At 45.0% G+C, this 17,080-nt stretch overlaps 1 protein-coding gene across 1 annotated transcript in view; it reads right to left on the bottom strand.

The window, feature by feature from the left end:
- Window positions 1-15,609, bottom strand: part of NID2 (nidogen 2) — a 60,466-nt gene extending 44,857 nt beyond the window's left edge. Inside the window, exons 1-4 of the mRNA XM_032482035.1 lie at window positions 15,270-15,609; window positions 14,299-14,607; window positions 6,056-6,288; window positions 830-1,533 (exon numbers count right to left, since the gene is read on the bottom strand). Of these exons, the coding sequence (XP_032337926.1) occupies window positions 830-1,533; window positions 6,056-6,288; window positions 14,299-14,607; window positions 15,270-15,497 (1,474 nt within the window). The 5' untranslated portion in view covers window positions 15,498-15,609. The remainder of the gene's footprint in view (window positions 1-829; window positions 1,534-6,055; window positions 6,289-14,298; window positions 14,608-15,269) is intronic.
- Between the last annotated feature and the right edge of the window lie 1,471 nt (window positions 15,610-17,080).

The following is a 17,080-nucleotide window of genomic DNA, read 5'->3' on the forward strand; positions in this document are numbered from 1 at the left end:
CTGTCAGAGGTCAGATAAGCAGGCCCTGGAACAAATGGGATGAATCTGTGGTCAGTTCCCCATTCAGGTGTTTACACCCCTGACTGCGAAGAAAGAGCTGACCTGACAAGTCTCAGCGGGGAAGGGAAGGTGACATGGGCTCCGTGTCCATGTTAATTAACGGCCGCCTCCCCTGGGCATCTCTCTCCCGGCCTCTCGCTGCGGTCAGTGAGTCATGAAAATGAGGGCAAGGCTCCGGGGAGCTGAATACCACAGCTGCACAGCCGTGAACCAGAAACGACAAGACACAGGTGCTTGTCCGTGTCCCCTCCCCAGGGGCCCCCCTCCCACACACCACCGCCACGTCTCTAGCGGAGAACGGGCGAGCGCCAGGGCTGCCCCGTCACAGAGGAAGGCTCTGGAATGTTCCTCCGAGCCAGCACGACTCGCCACTTCCAGCTACAGCCTGCAGCCCTCCAGCACCAAGATGCGTATGAAGCCCTGGAACGGTTTACCTTTGCTGAACTTTCCAGCTGAAATTCTTCATTACGCTTGAGAGCGCAGCTGGCACGAGCAACCCAGTTCTTCCCCACGTGCTCTGTGAGGCCCGGTTTTTTTTTTTTAATTAAAAAAAACATTATTCATGGTCAAGAAATTCCGAACAGAATTTGCCTGCCAAGATTTCTTTGGCCAAGGAAAGACTCTATCTCCTGAATTGCGGGTTTAAAAATCCGTCCCAATCTTCTTTTTGCTACACTTCCCATCTACTCGCTTGAGAATAGTCTCAACTCTCTGCAAAATCAGCATTTTTTAAATGGATTCTTAGCACCCTGTGTTCAAACCCACTTACCCTCAGTGTTGGAACTGATGTCGTCCTCTACCCCGACCACCTGCCTCCCCCGACCGGGTGGCGGAGCGTGATCCAGCCCAGGGTAATTTGGAAGAACCGCCTCTCTTCCAGGATGGGCTGGAGGAACTTGCCTCTCTGTGGGCAGTGCCCCTCCGGCTGGGTAGGGAGGGGAGCCTTCCCGGGAAGGACCCAGTGAATCTCCTGTCTCTGGTGGAGCAGGGGTCACTGGCTGTTCAGAAGACTCAGCTCGGCCTTTTAAATCTGGGGCATCTATGTCCCCATGGGGTCTCCTCTCTTTGGTTTGAGGGTCCAAGGTGGCAGATTCAGTGTTAGACCCATCACTAGATGTTGGATGTGGCAAAGAGGAGGCCAGGTCGGAATCTGGAGGAGAGATCCCACCTCCCAACTGCCTCGAATCAGCTTTCGAGTGGAAGGACACATCCATTGTGCTGTGGCCATTTGATGCCTCCTCTGGTTCACCAGGCGGGTATTCGACTTCCTCTTCATTCTCATCATAATAATCCAAATTGTCCTCAGTGTAGTCACCTTCCAGGGCTGCAGCGTGGCTGAAGGAATGTCCCAGGGGAGCCGATGGGTGGGTTTTGGAAAGGTCTCCTCCAACTGTCGCTGGCCTGACATTGTCCAACCCGGAGGTACTGCCAATGTGAAAAGCCCACACTCCAGGAATCCCCAGGTTGCTGTGTCTAAATAAAAAGATCATTTGTATCAGAAACACACTACTACATATAAAATCGATAAACAACAAGGCCCTACTGTATAGCACAGGGAACTACACTCACTATGTTGTAACAACCTACAGTGAAAAAGAATATATGTGAATATATAACTGAATACTGAATATAAAAATATAACTGAATCACCATGCTTTACACAATGTTGTAAATAAACTAAACTTCTATTAAAGAAAAACAGTGCATTGTAACAAAAGTGTTCATTTACCACCTTCCTACAAAGGTGAGCAATTTATTTTAAAACTGAAAGATCAAGAAGACCAGATTCAAAGTGTTCACTGGCAGGAAATCAAATAAAACCAGACTTACATGGTAACTAAAATGATTATACTGGAATTTTGATGTAAACTGCCTCTTACCTGACAATGGGTCTCAAAGGCCATTTGTCTATCGAATGCCAGACCCTCAAATCAGAAATCTATTCTTCAACCCCACATGTTTTATCTAAAATCTGGTTATCTGAACACAAATAGGGAATGTGGGAATATTTTATCCTCCCTCTGCTTTTATAAAACCCAAGAAAACATATGCTTACAGATTTTTGCCCAATATTTAAACAATAATGACTACTTTTTGTCTGAGAGTTAGTTATGTGCCAAGGGCTTAAGGTTCTTCAATACAACTTGCAAGGTGGGGGCAGTGAACATGTCCAATTTTACAGATGATAAAACAGGTTTAGAGAGATTAATTCATCCTCTTAAGGTTGCACAACTAATAATTGGCAGAGCTTGGACCTGAATTCAGGACTATCACCAAAGCCCACACTCTGAAAATCTACATTATGTCAGAAAACCAACACACTATAGTCAACCCACATCTGAAGTATCACTACTCTACAGACTGTTAGAGACATTTCACTGTTTAGTCCCATGGATCAATCAATTAACTAATTCACAGAGAATGGTGAATCAATTTCAAAAAATTTGGAAGAAATAGAAGTGCCTAAGTCTAAAAAATGTTGAGCAAATGCAGAACAAAGTGAAGGGGAAAATAAGATGGTAGTTCAGGTTTGGGGAAGATATAACTCAAGTGATAGAGCACATGCTTAGCATACACAAGGCCCTGGGTTCAACCCCCAGTACCTCCTCTAAAAATAAATAAATAAGCCCAATTACCTATCCCTCCCAGATTTTTTAAAAATAAAAATAAAAAAATCTATTAAAAAAAGGGGCAGTTTAATCAAACTGCTAAGGGTCACAGGTAAGAGGTGTTCAGAAACATCAGAGCCAGAGAGCTCACGAGTTTTCTCCGCTAGAAAAGAAGATGGGCTCCAGTCAGTCTTCCAAGTATCCCAGCGATCCACTACTTTATACTACGATACATTCTGAAGAGAATAATCCCATACACAAGTTCAAAAAAATAAGGAAAAGCCCTAAGGAACAAATGGTCTGGCTAGCCTGAATGTGCCCGTTTCCGTCCTCTCTGGATACATACCAAAGACCCAGCTCAAAGCCTCTCATGCTGTGGGGATTTCCTCCAGTCGGTCCACGAGAAATCAGTTAATGACTAATAAGATCATCATAAATGCACTGAATCATCTAAGGACAAGAGACCTTTGCTCTTTTGGGTTGATACTCATCACATTCATGTGGATTTATGCAGCAATCATATTTTTAAATTCAATTTTGAGACTCAATCAATCAACCCCCACCCTCTTGTGTGCTGTCGCTGCCACCACAGCTGTTATAATTAGTTTAGGGAACCAGGAGAACAGCAAGCAAACCTGTGATCCTTTGTGCAACATGCTATGTAGACTTGGTGAGTTCTAAGAATTAATGCTGGTGCTTTTTGGCAAGCAAATGGGATGTTAAGGAAGATAAGAGAGAATCCTGAAGATCTGAGGATGCTGAGTTTATTGTCACATCAGAGGTGTTGCAGCTGTGACATTTCTTCTTGAAGTTAGATAGAGAAAACTATAAAAGCTTCAAAGAGTAGGAAAATACAAATTATGGCAGATAAGAGCTAAATTAAATAACCTTCTAAGTAAATATAAATCACTACCCTGGCTTTGGTCATTGTGTGTGATGGGAAAGCAGCCAGTTTGAGTTTATCCTAAAATCCAAGGTCATTTGGAAAGCTTAGTAATAGAACTTACTTTATTTCCTAGAAAGGAAAACAAGGGTACGAAATGAGATGACAGTGCCTTCCTCCCTGGGTTGTTAGGAGAATTAAGTTAGAAAATTGCAAGAAATGCTCAGCCGGGGGACCCTGCACATAATAAGTACTTAGTAACTACTGTCTTTCAGGAGACAGGAAAGTATCATCTCAAAAAATGCAAATGTGTGCATTTGTATTTGAATGTGCAGAAGGAGAGTTATGACAAACACTATGAATTATATAATTTATGACCTCTGAGCTTATAATTATGACACAGGTTGGAGGAAAGCAATGATTCCATTGACTAGGAGAATAATTTTATTCTTTAGAGATGCCGAGCACTGAGGAGTGAATGGCATGGTGTGTGTGGCTTTAAAATATTTAAACAAAAAACAAAAAAAATGAGAAGATGGCAAAATGTCAACAGCTTGTAAATCTCCACGACTCCCTCTGCTTTTCTGTGTATTAATGACTTAATAATGGTTATCGCTTGAAGTAGTGATAATGTGTCATTTTTACTTTGATGTCACATTTCTTGGCATTGTTTGTACTTTTAGTTTTTATTTTAAACATAGGTTATACTAAAGAAAAACTCCTCTGCCAGTCCTTTTGGCCTCATATCTTCCACTTTCAATCAAGTAACTCAAGAGGTTTCTAGGAGGCATCAAAGGTAATGATGAGGAAGGCACAGAGGGAAAAGGAAGTGGTGTGTGTGTCTCTGTTCGTGCGTGCATGCGTGTGCGTGTGTGTGTGAGTTCTTTGTGGCTGTGGTAGGGGAGCACAATTGCTTTTTCCTACAGGCTTTTTGGCCCTCACCACCTCCTGTACCGAGGAGGTGTCAGCATTTACTCCAATGTTCCTGGAACTGTCAAGCTGTTTGTCTACCCTATGAGAGTGCAGGTGGCTCACGTGCAGGGCCTGGGCCTTAGACATCTTTCTTTCCAGGGCTTGGCCAACGGTGAGCCCGTGATAATATCTGTGAAACAGAGAATCTGTGGGCTCCAGATTAGAAGAGGAGGGCAGAACAAGGGGAGAGAAAACAGGAGCTAAGTTTCCTCCAGAGTCCAGACTAACAGGCAGCCTCTTTGGACGCCTAAAGATCCTCAACATGGGTGGTGAGAACGGGGAAGCAGGCCAGGATTCAGCATCAAATAAATAGTTCAGAGCTCTGGACTCACGCTTCAGTTTTGATTTTGCCACTTAATAACTTTGAGATCATAAGCAAATGAACTTCCCTAAGCTCATTTGTCACATCGAGAGAAGAACAGAACTTACCTCCTGTGATTCTTGTTGAGTTTTAATTAAGAGAACTTCTGGAAAGTGTTTAGTGCAATGTTGGCAAACAGTAAACTCTCACTAAATGTCAGCTCTGAGTAACCCTGTTTGGTTGGAGGGCCGGCTCTCTGGTCTCTGAGTAGAGCAGATGGCATGCAGAAGTGTAAGGTGTTCCAATCCCCAGGAATAATGTAATGGAACGTTAAGGAAGGCCAGGTAACCAGTGTGTTCTGTCTGACTTCTATACCAGTATTCAGGGAAGGGATAAAAGCAGAGATATTTTTTAAAGCCTTGAAATTAATAAATATCAACTGGTGCTAACCCAGATCCTGGGCATGATGTGGACATGCAAAGTGAACTCACAGGGTGGGACTAAGGAATGGGCTCGGTTGCAGGCATCTCATGGAATACCCACCAGGATGATTTGAGATAAAGAAGTGATTGAAAAAGACTGAGACTTCTAAAAATCGACCAATCTGTTTGTTTGGTTTTTCTTTCTTTAAAAAAAATTTTTTTTTGTGGGGGGAGTATTTAGGTTTGTTTGTTTATTTATTTATTAATGGAGGTTCTGGGGATTGAACCCAGGACCTTGTGCTTGCTAGGCATGTGCTCTACCACTGAGCTACACCCTCCTCCCTTAATTTAATTTGCAACATGTATCTGTCTAGAAGACTGACTCACAATGTCTTTTCCTGTGAGACGATTCACCTGGAAAAACCTCAACCTGGGCAGTTATATTACTGAATATTTTTATGTGGTTCCAAGAGCAATGTTTTCCATACCAAGCCTCAGTGGCTGTGCACACGCGCGCGCGCACACGCGCACACACACACACACACACACACACACACACACACACACACACACACACAGAGTTCTGTTTCCGGTATCTATAGCCAATAGGGCAGGAAAAATAAAGAATCCTTTATATTTTGGTCAACTCACTCCTTCCAGGGTCTAGTCTAGTTCCTGGTTTTGACCTGACGCCTTGATTAGAAACCACCAAGATATTATTTAATGGTCTTATGGCCACTCAAGTTTGGGTAGTTCCAACGGGTCTTTACATTCCAGCAGGAAAGGGCTTAAGCCGTGTGTTACTTACTGGTAGAGATTTTTCACAGACTGTTCAGTGCTAGTCAAGCTGAAATATGGTCCCTCTCTCTTTAGGTCATCGACCTCCCCTCTGCAGAAGCCCACGCGGGCTGGAAGCTCGAGCTGGACATTGTAAGATTCTTTGGGGCGGGTTCCAAAGAACTGAAGGCCATTGGCAGGATAAAGGAAGAGGGCGTAGCTATCAGACTCATCAGATGCCAAAACTGCCTGGAAGGTATTCAGCTGTAGGAAAAAAATAGGAAATATTCTTAATAAAACAAACACACAAAAAAACCCAAAATGCAAGTAAAACATTATAAAATGCAAAGGGTTGTTCCCCCTTCTCAGGATTTCTTTAAATTGTTTTTGTACATAATATTTTTAAAATTTCCTCTATAAGTATAATTTTATAAGCTATATTTTTATTATAATCATCTTGTATCAATTTAGGTTAATAATTGAAATACACGCATAGATTAAAATGCAGGTTAAAAGAGAATAAAAATATTTTTTAAGATTTCAAACTTCTTTCATCCAAATTTCTTTCAGAGCTGAGAGCAAGTAGCACAATTAACTTGTACATTCCCACAGCCACTGCCCTAGTTTACTGCCCTGGGCACTCATCTGAATCATTCATTCATTCATTCATTCACTGAATGCCCATTTTGGGCAGGGACGGTGTTAGGCACTGGCTGATCAAAAGGTTTCTTACTGTTCTCATGTCCTCGCTCTCTATCTCTTCCATCTGCCTTTTCACACCAGCACTAGAGTTACCCCACCCTCTTTCCACAGATGAGGAAACAGATGTAGGGGCTAACGGATCTGCCTGAGGTCAGGCAGCTAGTACGCAGTGGCAGGCTGACCAGCCCCAGAGTCCCTGCCCCACACCATCAGACCGTCCTAACCACTCCTTGGTGTGCAGTTCCAGGTGATTTATAAACTGCCCCCGACTCTTCCCAGCTCGGATCCGCTGCATCTTCACCAGGGTGTTTAACATTGCCCATTTGCCTCGTGTACTTAGATGCTTCTGTATATTTGCTGTTTCCCTCTGCCTGGAAACCCTCCTGACCTTTTAATGATGCCCCTCTGAGGGATTTTGCCATTCCCTGTGGATTTATTCCTGTTTTCTGAGCCTCCACAACACCTTTGTGTTTCTAGTTAGCTTTCATCTCGTTTCGCCTGGCTAGCTGTTTATGTGTTTGAAAACTCCATTCATTCATTCATTTGTACATTAACCCCAACAACCAAGTGCCTACTAAGCACTGGAAAATATGCTTGGTGCAAACAAGCAAAGGATGGGAGGCTCTGCCCAGGACAGTCGCAGTGCTTAGGAGAGGGAAACAGCCATGGCTGGAATTCTGGGAGAGTTACTGGAGAAGGTGGTAGAGGCCAGAGAGCACCTCAGGGTTGGAGCAGGGAGGCACTGCAGAGGCTGCCTGTGAACGTTAATAAACACTGTAGTAGCCAAAGCAGACCAGAAGGAGAATCCAGGAGCCTGAATTAGCCACAAACTCAACACCCAGGTCCCTGCAGAAGCACTCCTCAAAGTTCAAGTCACTCTCGTATTCTCAATAGGACACTTTTTTGCCTTTACCGACATCCAGCAATCTCCCCTTACCCAAATGATCAGTTAATAGTGCTTGATTATCTTAAACAAGATGTTATATTAAGGACTCTGGGAACACCTCTCTCACTAAATCCCAATCCTTTTACAGTTTAGTAGTGAGCAGAGGAGGTATTCATAAATACCACTACTTCCTAAATAATGTGACTCCTTGAAATGTTACTTACTGGTAAGTAGTACTGTTGCCCCACTTTGCTAGACAGACAAACTTAGGCAGAGAGAAGAATATGATATTTTACTAAATAAGACAGCAGATGAGGCCCATGTCTGTATTTTGTTCTGTCCTGGATCCCTCCCTGTATGGTCTTTCCTAATGTTAATTCTTCCTGTAGCTGTTTAATTTCAAAGTATAGTTTTGAGGGTCTGCTTATAGGACAGGGAAATTCAGGTGTTAAAATGCTTTTCCAGAGGAAAAAACAAAATACTATCCAATCTTTTTTTCAATTCTCCAACACAGAAAAGGTTACCTTGCTTGGCTTTTTGCTTTTCTTTCTTTCTTTGAGTTCAGGAACTTAAAGACAGGGACAGGTTAATTGTTTCATCCGGAAATCTTTACTTTCCCAAAAACAAAAGGCAAGGGATGTTTTCTAGAATTTCTCAAAGCTCGGAAGCCATAACTTCTGCCAGATGTAAACACAGGCTATTCGGTATCATGTCAGTGCAGAATATATACTACAGCACCTATTGAACTAATGGTGATTCAATAACTTCAGAGTTTTACTGCAGTCAGAATAAATAAAGTTCAACCAGGGAAAGAAAGGCACTCAGGGAAGGAGAAAGACCCCTGTTTTGAAAAGTGAAGCTTTCAAAGCTCCTGGCATTGATTGCCCACAATAAACGTCAGATAGGAGAAATCCTGGTTCTAAGTCTAGAGAAATTCTGTAAGATAGGGAAGTACCATAGATGGTGAAGGAATTGAAGGGGATGGGAAGGGTAGGGGAGGGAAAAAGTAAACAGAGCTGTGAAGGGGAAAGTCTGGCTTTTTACTGTGGGGTCTGGGTTGTGAACAGTTTATTTTCTTCATTTTTTCTGCCAGTTAGCCAACAAATTCACTTCATTGAAAACCAATTCAATGTCTTATATGCCATCCCTGAGACAGACACTGGTTAGAGGTGGCAAGCATTTATTTAATCTACTTGTCTCCACTGAAAAAGGGCAAATAGAAGGATTTTAAATAGAATTCAGGATCCCAGAGTACTGGCCAAAAAAGTTTGGCTGCTTAAAAACCACCAGCACATCAAATGATCACTTTTAACATTCTCTCTTGGGTCCACAACATTCTACATCTAATCGCTAAAGATCCCGCTTCATGACGTCCTGCAGGGCTCCACCCCCAGAGCACTCCTTGACTGGCTTCCAGACCAGAAAGGTCTTCACATTCCTGGAGAAAAGGCTTCGCAAGAACCCCACACACTGTCCCCTCAGGGAAAGCCTCAGATGCGCTGCCAAACCCCACAAAAGGGTCACCAGTTCCCAACTCCCTCAGGATCCCAGGGAGGAGGGAAGAGGGGCAGGGCCAGTGCTGCAGAGCTTGCAGACTTCCGCCATCCTGCTGTCAGCAACAGAAAAGCCAGAGTCCTCGGCAGAAACCAAGCAGGGCCTGGCTCTCCCTTCCAGATGTAGGATATCCCCAATCAGCGCTGACTTGATGCCCAGCAGAGCTGGGCTGATAGATACAAGGCACGCCCCTCAATGAGTTTCTCATTTTTGTAATTAATTTATTTCGGCCATCTGTCCAAAAGTCAGGACAGTGCCATCCCTGTCCCAAAGGGGTTTGCCTAGAGTGGCTTACAGAAATTACAATGCAAATTAAGAAGTGAGGTGTCTTCCACACGGGTGACAAAGTTCTCGACCCTGTCTTCTTTAGGGTCACATGTTCTCTACAGTCACAGCATTGCTGACTTCTGGCCGCCAGTGTTCGGTGTGAACAGTGATCTCCAGTCCTTAGTCTATTTCTCCATCTCCCATTACCTATCCGTCCGTCACTGTCACTTGCACCATTTTCCCTCATTATTTTTCCTGCCCTAAATCCTACAGATCCTGCCAAAAATTCAAAGATAAATGCTCAGTGCTATCACCTCCCTAATATTATAACCTTCCTGACATTTAGTCTTTAGCAAAACTTCAGCATTTCTTTAACCAATTTCCATAGATGGCTCTATTCTTTATGTCTTTATAGTTATACCTCAGACACAAGCTAAACTCTTTGAAATGGACGGTAGCCCTCCCCTCTTCTGGACCTCAGCATCAGAACTCAAAAAGCGACAGCAATGTCCTGCTTTTACCTCTCATCTCTTCCATGGATCTAAACCCCTCCATCAATGACTGTCGTTCTTTGAAACAAGTCAGCACACCTCAGTCTCCAAGGTGGGGTCTCCATTGGGAAGCCTTCTGCTCATCTTGCGTTACTGCTCCACGCCTCCCTTCATTCATTTCTCCAGCCTCAGCTCTCTTAGCCTTCTCCCAGGACACAGCCAAGGACAGAACAGTATCTCCTATGGCCCCATTCTCAATATCCACTCTTTCAGCCCAACTTAAATCCAGGTAATTCCCCATCCATCCCCATACAAAGATCTGTGTAGCCCAGTTCTCCATCCCCCTTATCCCTCAAACGACAATAAAACAATGCTCCCTCCCACTCCCCCCACCAAAAACAAACAAACACAGCTAAAGTAAACACTAGTCCTCTTTATGTTTCCTGTGGATAAGTTCTCTGACGGTCAGTACTGTGACTTTTTTGCTCTTCGAAGCACCTATGACAGTTCAGGGAGTCTCAGATTGAATGAACTGATAAACGCGATTTGTTCATATGTTTTTAGAGGCATTCCTGCAATATCAGGTACAACATCCTGTCACACCCACCACGAATTCCATGGTGAGAAAAGGCAACAACTGAAATAGTTTTAAGTGGTAAAGATGGCATTCCTCTGATATCTTCAAGTTTCCAGTAAGTGCAAACTGAGTTTAGTATGCCAAGGTTTAAGAAGTCTATGTAGAACTCACACAGTCCTTCAAGCAAAGCAGATTACTGTTTGCCAAAAGCTATCTCCACAGAACTGTTAAAACAAGAACTCATGTCCCAGGACTCTTTTAAAGTATTCAGAAGAACCTTCCATGTGGGTAATTACGAAAACATCCTGTCTCCAAACAGAATCTTTATCTCCTTTCTAAATGAAACAAATTCTGAAGTCAACTCAGCATTTGGCAATGTCTGAAGATTGATTTTAATTAGAAAAGTGAAAGAGATGGATTCTAAAAATCTTCCCACCACTCCCCGCAAAAAAAAAAGAGCCTAGACAGACGTTGCAATTCAGAAAACCTTGTATTTAAAGAGTCTTTATGTGAAGTACTTACATTACAGCATCCTTACAAGACAGAGAAATAAAAGAACCAGAATCTGTTCCCATCAAGCCAACATAGAGGAACACAGACTGGCTAAGCATTTGCACCCTCTAGGTCTAAGGGACCACAATGGCTACTTTAAAATGTCAGCTTAGTGAATTCTCACAACAGTCCTGTAAGGCAGGACTGCTACTTCATTTTACAAGTTAGGAAACAACTGAGACTGGATTGTTGCTGGATCAAGCCACTGGATAACCTTTCATTAACCACTTCTTTTAAAAAATTTTTTAATCATCATTATCTCCACATGCACCCTGAAAGTTGGGTAAGAGAAGCATTATTGCCAGGCTACAGATGAAACTAAGAAAAATAATTAACAAAGTCACCTTGCCTATATCATAATTTTCGGTTTCAAATAAGCCCTGATAAAATCAGAATCTTAAAGCTCTAGTATGATTTCATTACCCCAGGGCTTCATGCAACTGCTCATCTCTCTGATTCATCTCACTCAGGTCAACACTCTTTTCTCTGTTGAAAAAGAAAATAGATGCAGCTGAGTTCTCTCCAGAGCATTGGCACACTAATTTGGTTGTAACAAGGCACCAATAGTGTCCTTGGTAGACTTCATTCCAAGTCCATTCTTCCTTTGGATGAAATATGGTTCCAAGGACTCTTTTGGTACTAAGATCACATCAGGACAATAATACTCAAGCCTCATTTATTAGAAGTCTTTGGAAAAGGCACAACTATTGTTGTGTCTACCTACATCACTTGTGCCAAGGAAATGGGTCTTGCATGAAAAGTCTGGGTAAAAGCAACAACAACAACAAAGAAAATCCCTAAGAATTAGGAAATCTGTATTCTAAACCTGCCTTGTGTCACTACCTACAGAATTCTGGACAATCGCTAGTTTGCCACTGACTAGTAATTGCAAACAATAAATCTTCCTGTACTTATCTTGTAACATTGTTGTGGGAAGACAGCATGATAAAATGTTGCTGTAAGAATTAAAAGATAGCCTGAGTAAACAACATATATAATAACTGTCTAAGTTGTCAGTCTTTCTTTTGAACCCTTACCTTCTCAATACAAAGACTTCTCTTCAAAAAACAAAACGGAAACAAAGTTCTGTTTAAAATCCTTCAAAAGCTGCCCAGTGCCAAAGAACCAAGCCCAAACTCCTAGCAGAGCATGATCTGCGTCTACCCATGACCTTCCCAGCCTCATGTCCCACCACCCTTCCTTTTCAGTAATAATATACCACATGTAATGTCCCAAACACATTATACATTATAATACATGGGTGATATGTCATATGCTAGCCCTTCTGTTGGGAATGTTCTACTCTGCTCAACTCAGATTCAAAGGCAGCTCCTCAGTGAAACTTTCTTACACTGGGTCCCCTAACCAGGGAGGGGTAGATTTGTCTCCTTAAGTTAAGATGCTACTTCACTTATCATATTGAATAATAATCAATGTCCCTATTAAACTATGAAATCCCTGGGAGTAAAGATTGCGTCCTTTCATGGTGTCTATACACCCTGACATACAGTAAGTATGCAAGAAAGGTTTGTTGAATGACTAAATCTCAACTATGTTCAAATATAAATTACTTATACACACATAAAAAAAACTGAAGAAAAGAAAACTGGAAGAAAACACAATAAAGTATTAGCAGTCGTGACCTGCAGTTAGTGGAATGATAAACAATGTTTATTTCCTAAATTTTGTATTATAGGTATATTAAACTTTAAATATGTTTTTTAAACTTATGGACAAAAATGAATGAGTGAATGCAACAAACTTACCTTATTCATCTTTCTCCAACCCTCCCCCAGCCCAATGCCCTGAACAAAGAAGGTGTGCAAATTATATCTTTGAACTGAATGTATTCTGTTGAATTAAATAATTGAAATGTCAAACCTATGCATTAAAAAATTATTCAACAAACAAAACTAGATGTTGCCTGACCAAAACCCAAAAAAGAATAGCAAAAATCAATTCAAATGATTTTTATTTCTAGATCTTCTTTGCTCAGCACAGCCTTTAGGAAATATTCCTCATACTCACAGAACAAGAATGGCCACCATCTTGAATTACTCAGTGAGAGTGGGCAAGCTATTTAACCTCTCTGAGCCTCAGGGAGGGTATGTGCCATCCTTCTATAGCTGAAAATCACTTTAATGAATTAAAATAGAGACAAACTGAAAGAGTTTCAGCCTTTGGGGTATGACAGTTAAGATTCATGTCTAATTTCATAGGAGGAAGCCCTCATCTACTCCAGGAATGAGGCCACTTATCATTTGCCAAGCCACCCTGGCCACACCTGATGTCTATTTGGAGTACTTCAAATATTACTGCCAGGCCTAAAAGTTTGTTTTTTGTTTGTTTGTTTTTGGTTTTGGGGGTTTTTTTCCCACTTTCTTAGGTAGAGACTATACAACGAACTGAGGACAATCTCCTGTAAAGTAGGGAGCATGTGAACTGGTTCCTGGAGGGCGATTTGGCAAAAGCAATAAAAAACCTTATAAAAAGTTCATCTCTCTGACCCAACAATTCCACCTCCTGGAAGGTCAGCTAGTGACACAGTACAAAGATTCAGCTTAAAAAAGAAAAATTTATAATGATGAAAAATTGGAAATAACTTTGCTGACCACTGGGCACAGTGTGAAATCTACTGGATGGTGAAATATTATGCAAATATTAACATGATGTAGAAATAGTTATTGACACTGAAAATAATCACAATTTACTATTCATGAAAAAAAAAGGTACAAAACAGTATGTGCACTGTGTGACCCCATCATTAATAGTGATAGATACAGACTGGATAGGAAAAAGTTCTGGCAGATGCATATGAAACTGTTTAACAGTGATTATCTTTGAGTGGTAGGAAAATGAGTGGTTGTTCTTTTTTAAAGTGCCTGTATTTCCTGATGTTTTTCCTTCAATGAACATATAATTAGAAATAATTCTTGTATATTTGAGGTGATTCTAAAAATAAGTGTTCAAACAGTAAACCCCCTTGTATTCTGAGGGCTTTCTGCATCTGCAGTGAGGCACTCATATCCCCTAAGCAGTTCTCCTCGTGAGAGGGATCACCTCTCAGATCCTCAAAGAAAACCAGGAGAAAACAGCCTTCTTCACTTCCAAGCTACTTCAATCCTAGTGCCACCAAACGATACATTAGGTTCAGCAGACTCAGAAACTTCAATTCCCTAGGTTCCAGCCCAGAATTCAAGCCCATCCCTCAAGTGGCTCAGAGTTAAGCATCCCTGGGCGCTTACCTCTCCCGAGGGCGGGGCCCTGCGCGTGGCCTCCTCGTAGGCGCCCACCTGCTCCCAGGTGGCCAGGAAGGCGTGGGTGGGGGCGAAGTGCGCGGCGGCGCGCGGGAAGCCTGCGCGCACGTAGCGGGCGGCCAGGTCCAGCACCGCCGGGGAGGTGTCTTCTCGGTACAGGACCCGGCCCCTGCCGTGACTCGTGTCGATGTCGGCCAGAAAGGGGGCTATGGCTGGAAAGTCTGTGGGGAAATCATCATCCACATACTGGGTTTCCCTGGGGAAGTCCTGAGTGGAGATGATGCCGTTGGTGCCCACCTGGGGGAGGAGGGGGACAAAAAGGTGGCGGTCGCGTATGTTGCAGAAAGCCAGAGGGCAGCTACCACAGGTCCGGACGCGCGCGCCCACCCTGCTTCGCCAGGAGGGAAGGGAACCGCCCTGGGCATGAAGCTCCCCCTTTCCCATCGGCTGGAAGCCCGATTCCTGGTTCAGGGCGACCAGTGCAACTTCAGCCGGCGTCCCACCCGCCACCCCTGCCCCTCAAGCGCGATATAATAGGTCCAGGAACTCTAAAACTCGTTCACATAGCTTCTCACTTTCCGCATAACCCTGGAGAAAAAGCTCCGGATCCGAGGAAAGCTGAAGAACACGCAGCTCTGCAGACCTGCATAGGCTTCTCGCTGTCCTAACTGGAAACCCCACTGACTGCCTTAGCAACCCCACCTTCTTTTCTGCCTGGACACTCAGGTGGCTGCGAACAATTCTTCCTCTCCCCTCCAAGCAGGGAAAAGCAACGGGTCCGGCAACAGCATCGCTGCAAGGCTGGGTCCCACCCCTAGGGCGCTGCGGGACAGCCGACCGTGCGGACTATTTTCTCCCTTCCGAAGGCAAGGGTTCGCTGAGATTCACACTACATTGATTTCTGGTCAGAAGGCGCGAGAAATCTGCCTCGTCCTGCACCAGGAAGAAGCTGAACTTACATAGAGGTCGCTAAATTGGGCATCATAGAAGCGCAGGGGAAGCGCCAGCTTCACCGCGGTTGAGCTTTCGTCGTCGCCTTCCTGCAGAAGCTGGTCTCCCCGCGACAGCCCGTAGGGGAAGAGCTCTCCTGGATGCAGCGCCACGGCCCGGGACAGCAGCAGCAACGGCAGCAACAGCAGCGGCGGCGGCCGCAGCGCCCGCCGCCCGGCCACCCAGTCCCCCCGCATGCTCGTTCCGCCCTGGGCTGCCCCGCGGCAGAGCGCGTCCCGGCCTGGCCAGCCAGCCAGCCCACTAGCCGCGCCGCGCCAGTCTCCAACCTGGATCCCCGCGGGAGCCCGGGAGGGGCGGGACTCTGGGCCCTCACAGAGCGCTGATTGGCTGCGGTCGGGGGCCCGGGACCAATCACCGGCTCTGAGAAAGTTCGACAGCGGCGGCCACATCTGGTTCTCGTTAAGTTTTCTAAGGCAGCGGTCACCAAAGCGGAGGGGTTGGTGAGGTGAAAGCTCCTGGCCAGGAGTGGTCGGAACAAGTCCTTCTCCTCCGCCTCCTCTCCCCGAGAGCTCGCGGGGTCAATCCCGCCCTCCGGTCGCGGCTGCCCTGGGGTCCCGTCGAGCCCCGCCCCCGGGACCAAATGGCCCGCGCGTTCTGAAGGCAGCGGCCCCCCAGGAGATGACCTCAGCGGGAAGGGGAACCTCGCGGCGGCGTATGCATTTGCTGGCTGGCCCGACGTGCCCCTCCAGCCTAGCAGGGCGAGGGTGTGGTGGTGAGGGTCACGGTTTGCGCCCTGCCCTGGGGTCCCGAGCGCCCCTCGCCCTCGAGGTCAGGCCCTCGGCCGAGAAGCAAAGGGCATTGCAGTCGCAGCCTCCTTGGCTGCTTGGCTCCACTCGGAGACGCGCTGCGAAGAAGCGCGCCTTTGTATGAAGCCGGGGGGGAGTGACTCCTAAATTCCAGCCCCCTCCCGAAGGCCGCCTCCCAGGAGGACTGGACCGCCAGTGAGGACTGAGCCACTGGGCCAAAATGCCTGCCAGTCCGGGTCATGAGCGTTGTTTACCTTCCCCGGGGAAAACCGCACCCGGGAAGGCCATGAAACGCGACAGTGAGTGACTGGATTTGTTTGGAACGTGGAATGAGGCATCCGGTTTGGACACCAAGCAGTAATGGGCGAGGCGCCACGCTGGAGGGACCCTGGGTCTCTCGCCCACTGCCCGCGGGCATCTGGGCCGCCCTTGACGGCGGCCATGCAGGTGGTAACCCGAGCTCTCCACCCGAATGGAAACCCCACAAACTCGAAACCAGCGGTGAGGGTGCGGGGGAAACCCATCCACCATAAACACCCCCAGTGCGAAGCGCCAGGAGCCGGACGAAATTTTATTACCGTTTTTATTATCTACAGCTTGAAATTTCCCAGATAGTCTGTTTTCTTTCTCGGACCCTCCATGGGGTCTTTGGAAGCAAAGGTATTTAAAAAGAAGGAAAAATCAAACCCTTGGAAATGCCCTAAGGGAAGCTTAAAAGACAGATTTCTTTTTGTGGATGTTTTTTCCAGTTATACAAATCCCTACTGGCCCACAGGGCCAAGCCCTAAAAACTTTGAAAATATCAAACTTGTGAGACACAGGGAATCAACAGAAAATGGAAAATTGGCCCAGAGCAGTTTACTTTCTCAGACTGTGGAGATCTGTATATTTGGTATTACAAAAATGTATTTGTGTTTGCATATATGTTCTCATTTCTTTTGGACACAGATGTTTTCATTGTACTGAGGAGGAAATAGAGGTGCAAAGACAGGTGATTTGGCTTGCCCAAGGTC

Source organism: Camelus ferus, chromosome 6 (genome assembly GCF_009834535.1).
Source record: "Camelus ferus isolate YT-003-E chromosome 6, BCGSAC_Cfer_1.0, whole genome shotgun sequence".
In the NCBI taxonomy this organism is placed as follows: domain Eukaryota; kingdom Metazoa; phylum Chordata; class Mammalia; order Artiodactyla; family Camelidae; genus Camelus; species Camelus ferus.